We start from the raw sequence: 7,889 nt of genomic DNA, 5'->3' as shown, positions 1-7,889 counted from the left end.
GGTTATGAAAGAATTGTTTGATGATGTTTGAAAGGATTGTACTAAAGAACTTGTATTAAGAATTGATTAAGAAACATTGTTGTATATGTCGTGGTAGTAATTAGATAAAATTAAAAGAACGGGTAAGTGCGGTGTGGAAAGTGGGGACTGGCTCAGGTTGTCAGTCAAGGATGGGTGGACTCGATTAGTCGAGTACTTTTCACTTTGTCTTAGTTAGTTAGAGATTTATCTCTTGTCATATTTAGGAATTAAGGATGGCGGCCGTGCCTCTTAAACGTGGGGAAAAAGGTGTTGTTTTTGAATCCTTAATATGTGAAAGCGATTTTCTTCTCTTATAATGTAGGATCTAGAGTCCATAGAACCTTTAACCTCATCGACCTGGCTTGTGGTGTAGGGTCCTGTAACTACGAACACATCAGGTGGAAGTCTTCTTCTCTTTCGTTGCTCGTACCCTTGCTTCGCATTATCAGAGTAGGGTGTCGTCAATGGATTTAGAGGATAAAGAAGGCTATCTTCCAAGTCGCCCCGATCTTTTAGGACAGGGACCTTACAATTGGTATCAGAGCCAAGGATAAACAGAGGTTAACCCAACGTTAAGAGGGGAATGTAGGGGAAGAATGTGTTTTTTTTTTCACTATTGCTACTTTTGTTTCTAAATTACTCTATTAAAATGATCTTAGATTCTTACGTATTTATATATAACACGTTTCAGGATCAGCATAAGGCATACATGCGATTTCAGGTGTTCAACATCATGTACATGTCTGCATGTCGATCAAACGACTACGACTTTCGGGCATCAATCATGAGGATCCTTGAGATATCGACCACTCCGCCGCGTTTTCAAACCCAACGAGGATGGTCTCAAGCCTGGTGGTCTCGTAGGAGTACTTTTACCATCACGGCTGGAAGCTTAGGGAATTTAAATAATGATCTTCGCCACATCAAATGGTGCGAGAAGCTAAGGCTGGTCCATTACTATACCTTTTGGCCAACCAATGTCAAAGCAATGGCGGCAGATGGAAGCGTCAACCTCAATCGGTGGGTCCATGACAAGGTCATTACAGTCATTCCAAAAGACCGAGTGATTGTTATAGGCAGAACTAGCCACTTCTTGGGCAAGGGATGGACAATAGGATTACCACAACTCCCCGCCACTTATCGACTATTAGCCCCTATAGAAAATCCTCCGCGCATCTTCCTAAAGAGTGCCCAAGAATATCACAACTTCAAATATACACCTGAGGATTAGGGTTACTATAACATTTTGTAATAAGGCCATTGGTATTCTTACATCAATAGAAGACGTTGATTTTTTTTTGGAAGAGAAACTGACTCTTGATAAATAATTTACTCTTGAGCTTAATTGAGATTTAGTCTTCCCTACATGCTTCACGATAGTAATTGATGCAACTAGTGCTAGGAACACAAAGCTTGTTAACGCGTATGTGTTGCAAATAATAAACTTAGTTGTTTTACTCAAAAGAATTGATTAACTCGTCAAGTCATTGACTGATTGTTGGTGAAGAACCATGACTGGTTAAGTCATCTGATTGGACTAAGGTATGATTGGATAAGGGTGAAAGCATGAATAGGTGGAAAGCTATATATGTGATATAATTAAATAGCATAGCATGACATTGGGGGTGTGGTTACTGGAGCCATATTTCAGACGTCCAAATTTATATTCTAAAAAATGTTATCCTAAAAAATTTAGCCTTCACACATCCACTTTGTTTCATGAGTAGTTGGCAGTTTCAAACACCGTGCCCCTCGACCCCCCCCGCCTCTCTCTCTCTCTCTCTCTCTCTCTCTCTCTCTCTCTCTCTCTCTCTCTCTCTCTCTCTCTCTCTCTCTCACGCACGCGTGCTCAAGGTCTACTGTGCTTAGAGATTCTACTATCCAAACTTGGCTGCTTCAAAGACGATTGTAGTAACCGCCCTCTTCTCTTCGAGGTATGTCTCTCCCATTGAACATGTACATTCTCTACTGCTTGAGCACGCGCTGTCGTGCTGTGACACGTACATAGTGGGAACGCATGCTACAAGATCTATCTTGTATTTTTTTAGATATATAATTATATTTTCTATAGTGTACATATGCATATTTAAGTATAATAATAAGCTTTCTATCTCGTCCTATTATTTTTCTCAAGGGTAACCTATCCTTACTTTACGATCAGAAAATACTATGGGAAAAGCATCAATAGCTCCGCCTCTTTAACTTGGGGCAAAAAGCATTGATTCTTTATTTCTACTATTTCATTATCATCTCACACCCTAGCTAGATCCTATATCTAGGGTAAAATCCAATATATATATATTCTATGTATTTTTTATACTTTTCTTATATTTCTTTTTAAATATCTACTAGGAGAGAATCAAATCCTAGTGGGACACTAGGTGGCATGATTTCAAAGATACACTTATTTTAATGCATTATTGCAAGCATGAGTACAAAACTTTGTCAAGGAGCAATGTCATGCTTTCATATGGCATAAGGTTTCCTTTGGAATTAAATGAAAGTTTAGGCTAAGGAGACCACATGAAGACTTTTGCTGCCATAAATGGATCCTAGTTTGATGAATTTTTTACACAAGGTTCCAATCCGAATTGGAAAACGATTTTAAAATGAAAATCGTAGCTAATGAGCTGAAGTTTTTTCCCATATTTTTACTTTTTTATTTGGAGCCACGGTTGAGGAGATATGATCAAAATACTGGACCCCAGTCTGCCCACATCATGCAGGGACAGCTCATTTCCAACTTTTCCAATTCCTGTTCACACTGGCTCCTCTCTTCTTGTGTAAACCCTTGGGGGTTCCCTTCACCTATAAAAGGGGACCTCTTCTTCCTTGGAAAGAACTCAAGCATTCAAGCCATTGATGAGAGGAATTCTTGAGGAAGTGAGTAGTAATGCCTAATTGTACTTAGCCATTAACATAAGCCCAAGCCTACACTTTCTCCTAGAGGGAAACTAGCCATTCTTGCAACAAGCTAACCGTGGAAGATCAACTCTAATCAAAGAAGGTCTTGCACTTGATGTATCATTCAAAGTGGAATTATCCACTCTTCTTCTCTCTCCCATCAATAATGGTGCCGAAGGGTTTCAAGTAAGATGTGTTCTACATTGATGTTTTCTTGATTTCTTGTTGTTTTCATTTTCATCTCTAATCCAACATATATATATATATATATGTATCTAATCTCATCTCCTTAACCAAACCTATCTCTCTCATTCTTAGTAATTCATCCTCTCTAGGTTCTCTTTGCTACAGGTACATCTCTCCCCGCAGTATCCTTATTGCCTACGGCAAGAATAGGGCTTGGGAGGGAAACTTCTCATCTCTTCACTTCTCTCATATCTACATTTCTCATATACTATCCTAGATGAATAACCCACATGATGATCATTTCTATCGCTTTCATTCTGTACGATCTATTAGAATTAACGTATGGATTAGCCGTAAAATACACTTTCAACAACGTATAGTGTTTCTCTTCGGCCCTGAAAGGCTCAATGAAATACTTCTATCACCGGATCCCATCATACTACCTCTCATAGATTATAATTTTTCTTTTGATGTAAGCGTAGTTATCTTGCTATGAACCAAGAGGATTTGTACACACAATTAATCCCAATCACTAGACAAAATATCTATATTATGGTAAGCACAAAACTACAATTCCAAAGAACAATTTGTAGCCTATTTGGTCAGCCAAGATTGAATGCCATTAACTCATCCATTAACCCTTTCATATTACCCATGATACGATATGACCATAGCCTTGATGTTTTCATCTTCGTATTGTTTTGACATTCTCTTTTGCGTTCTTTCTTTGTGTGTGTGTGAGTGCAAGAGAGAAAGAGTGAGTCTTCTTTGATTGCACTTCTTTCCAAACCCTAGTCTTCATGGCATCTATGGTTTAACTCCTTCATATAGTTTTTGTTGAGTTCTCTCACAAACTCTCAAAGCCATAAGCCCGGTGCTTTCCTGGCAAGACCGCAAATTTCTCGACATATTTTTGGTGAACCCGACGCGAATCTGCTAGGGTGAGAGTTTGTGGGTAACCATGGGTGATCATGTTGAGCAACAGGGTATGCATTTTGACCCAACAACAATGCAAATGTTTCAAGCATTTGCAATGTTCATGCAACAACAACATGCTACTGAAAGAAAGGAGATTTCAGCAACGAAGGCCATACAAGGTCGTCAACAGAATGGATCAGTTCAATGGCAAAGATGTAACCAAGTACTTACGCGAGTATGTGAAGGAGATGGAGCTGCATCGCGTGTCAGAAGGTGAGATGATTCAAAGCTTTGAGCTAGTTGTTGCTCCGGAAATTAGGGAGCATGTTAGGGCATGGGAGAAATTGGGAAGAACTCAAAGTAGCTTTAAAGGAGGAATATTTCACGGAGGAATCTGAGAGAGTGACCAAAAGGACATTCTTAGAATGGGTAGTCAAGCCAAAGCAAGGACTATCAATAACAGAACTACTTAGGGAATTTGAGCGGCGCTATGCACAACTCACAAGGACAGAAAGGGCCACACTAGATGCAGAGAAGACAGATCTTTTCTTACAAGCTGCAGGTAAAGAGTTTCAAGAAAATTTGGAGCTTCTTCTTGAAGATAATGATGCTGAGCAAGGACTAAAGACCGACTGGAATGAGGTTGAAGGTGCTGTCTCACTGCTTGCCAAACGACAAAGAAGAAGGGACAAGATGGTAGTAAACACTACAAGTCCTTCCACCTCAACTTCTGACAAAATGGTAAAGCCTACTTTTATCGCTCCTAAGTTTGATGAGTCCATGCTAGATGAGCTTGTGAAGGGAATGCACGACTTGAAGGTGAAGTTTGCAAAGCTTGAAGAAAAAGGCCAACCATCAGGGCCACTTCCTAGGCAAAGACAACAACCCAAAGAAGGGTTTGTTAATAGATGTATTTGGTGTGATAGTACAGACCATGTAAGAAGGGATTGTGATGATTTTAGTGATGCTTTGTCAAAAGATGTTGTCTTTTTTAAGGATGGTAAAATCCACTTAAGAGAGACAGGTCTACCCTTGAGAACTAACTTTGGGAAGGGGGGAATGCAAACCTTAGTTGAAGATATGGCAACCAAGCATGCCACCTCTTCAGTTGAGGCAGCTATTTATGGAGTAAAAATTGAACATTTTTGTGATGAAGAGGTGAGTGACCATCATGGTCAAATTTGGCCAAATGTCATGCAATTAGCTAAAAAGGGAAAGCTTACAAAAGAGATTCTACATGAAGCAGGTGATTGCATACGTCTAGAAACAGGATCGAATGATCCAGTGGACTCATTGTCAGTGCATGCCTACATTACAAAATGCCAACAAAATGAGGCAATTGTAGAAGAGAAGCGCAAACGTGAGAATGCTGATGAAGGACCATCAAAAAGAGCTTCTAGAAGTGGGGGAAGAAGCAACTCAATGCCTTCTCAAACACCCTCAACACAAGGAGCATCTCCACCTGAAGTACTCATGGAGGAGTCTACAACAGGAAAGAAGAAAGAGCCAACGAAAGGTAAGACAAAAGGCCCAACTTATAAACTACAATCTGATATTGAGGTTGCTACAGATTTAAAGAAAGTCTTGGAGGAAAGGATCTTGAATAGCAAGCTTGAGTTCACTTTGGGAGAAGCTCTTGGCATTGCAAAGCGTGAATTCCACGAGGAGATCATTGACATCATCAAGAGGAAGAGGCAAACCCTTGCTGAAGTTTCTCGTCCACAGGTTAAAGGGGAAACCTCAAAGACACAAGGGATGCAACTGCAAAATAAGGAGAATGATAGAGCTATGGTAGGATGCTACCAATCTAGTGGGAGAGTGAATCAAGTGCATTTCTCAAATGATGATGAAGAAGTTGAAGATATTCCTAGGAGTTACTATTCACGAAGTCATTGGGCAAGGGCTACTACAGAAACTTTGGTCAAGGTAGGTGATCTTGAAGAGCCATTTGTTGCCTTGATTGACCATGGTTCAGAAATAAACATAATGTCAAAGAGTCTCTACAACAAGTGCAAATGGCCAATGGACACAGATCATGGTTGGATGGTAAAAGTGGCAAACAATTCATCCGGTGAATTGTATGCAGCATTTCCAGGTGTGAAGGTGACAATAGGTGATGTAAAGAATGACCAAAACTTCTTTGTTCAGGATACATCTTCATATCATCTCATCCTTGGACAACCCTACATTGTGGGATTTCGAATGGAAACAAAGGTATTGGACAATGGTTCAACATATGCTAGGATACGTAGCAAAGATGGTAAACGTGCTGTCCAATTTCTCACAGTCTGTGTAAACCATGAAATAAATCGTGACAACCTCAGAGAACATTCTCTACCAAAGGTAAGCAAAGAGTTTCATGATCATAGAGAAATGATGGGTTTTGGCCAAGTACCATTGTAAAGCGGGATTGCAGTGGTACAGAAAGAAAAAGGGTCTTGCTTGATCCAAAAATAGGTGAAACTTTCTCGATGAGCTCCTTGGTAACAAGGAATGGATCAGTATGTTTTATAAAACTTGAAGATTTGAAGAGATATGAGAGGCAATATGTGCATAATGTACAAATAGGCATGAAAAAGAGTGGGTTGCTAAAGCCTACTGAAAATGTTTTGGGTTTGTGTGAACAAGTTTCTTTTGTAGATACTATGGGTGAGCTTGATGCTATAATGAGGTCTAGTTTGCATCTTGAAAATGAAGTTGTGGAAGTTTGCTCTATGGAAATGTATCAAGTAATAGAAGCCTTTAAAGAAAGCCAAACAGTTGGCCCAGAAGTCCATGTTGAAACTAAATACAAGAGTGTAGCAAAGAAGGAGAAACCAGTAGCTTCACCCTTACCACCCAACAACAGGGAAAAGATTGAGCAGGCTTCTTTACAACCAAGTTTGAGTAATCCTAAAAAGATCGGGCATACCTTCACAAAGGAGTCCTTTCAAGAGTTGCAGATTGGTTGCGAGGAGTTTCTAACACAAGAGGAGACAAAGTGCTTCAAAGAAATGCTTTCCAAGCATGGTAAGGCTTTTGCATTTGAGCCACATGAGATAGGATGTGTTGATTCTTATATTGTAGCTCCTATGATAATTTTCACAATACCTCATGTGCCTTGGAATCTGGGGCCTATTCCGGTTCCAAAGGCTCATTTGCCAAAGTTAGTAGAGCTACTGAATGAGAAAATCAAAATGTGAATCTTGGAGCCTTCTTGTGATCCATACTCAAACAGGTGGTTCACAGTTCCAAAGAAGAATGGTTCTCTACGCTTCATCCAAGATATGCAACCAGTGAACAAGGTGACAATTAGAAATGTAGGTACATGTCCAATTGTGGATGAATTTGCAGAGGCGTTTGCAGGGAGGGCAATCTACTCAATGGGGGATCTCTACTCAGGGTATGATCAATTTCAGCTTGCAATCGAAAGCAGAGACTTGACAACCATGAGGACACCTTTGGGTTTGGTAAGGATGTGTACCTTGCCACAGGGAGCAACCAACTCGGTTGCACATATGATGAATAGGATGAATAAGGTCTTACGTGACTTTATTCCTCAAATCACAATGCCTTTCATTGATGATTTTCCTATCAAAGGATGTGAAGAAAGTGACAAAGATGAAGCTTTGGATCTCAAGGGATGTCGCAGGTTTGTGGTAAATCACATAAATGATTGTGATAAAATTTTGTCTAGGTTGGAAGAAGTGAATCTTACATTGTCAGGGAAAAAGTCTATGTTTGGTGTCAAAGAAGTGCTCATTGTGGGGCACATGTGCGGGCCATATGGTAGGAAACCTTGTCCATCAAAGGTAGATGCCATCCAAAGAATGAAAGAAACATGCACTAGCATCACTGAGGTTAGAAGGTTTCTGGGAGCA

General features: G+C 40.0%; 1 protein-coding gene across 1 annotated transcript; it reads left to right on the top strand.

The window, feature by feature from the left end:
- The first annotated feature begins 730 nt into the window (after positions 1–730).
- On the top strand, positions 731–1,252 carry LOC147422718 (uncharacterized). The gene has a single exon (XM_086503825.1). The coding sequence runs from the start codon at positions 731–733 to the stop codon at positions 1,250–1,252; it is 522 nt and encodes a 173-aa protein (XP_086359951.1).
- Positions 1,253–7,889: the final 6,637 nt, after the last annotated feature.

This window comes from Adiantum capillus-veneris, chromosome 27 (genome assembly GCF_014529385.1).
Source record: "Adiantum capillus-veneris isolate H3 chromosome 27, ASM1452938v2, whole genome shotgun sequence".
In the NCBI taxonomy this organism is placed as follows: Eukaryota; Viridiplantae; Streptophyta; class Polypodiopsida; order Polypodiales; family Pteridaceae; genus Adiantum; species Adiantum capillus-veneris.
Note: the sequence above shows the minus strand (reverse complement) of the source record. Positions and strands in the feature narration are given on the sequence as shown.

Coding starts and splice junctions, on each gene's coding strand:
- LOC147422718 (XM_086503825.1), top strand. CDS start 731: ATGCGATTTCAGGTGTTCAACATCATGTACATGTCTGCATGTCGATCA.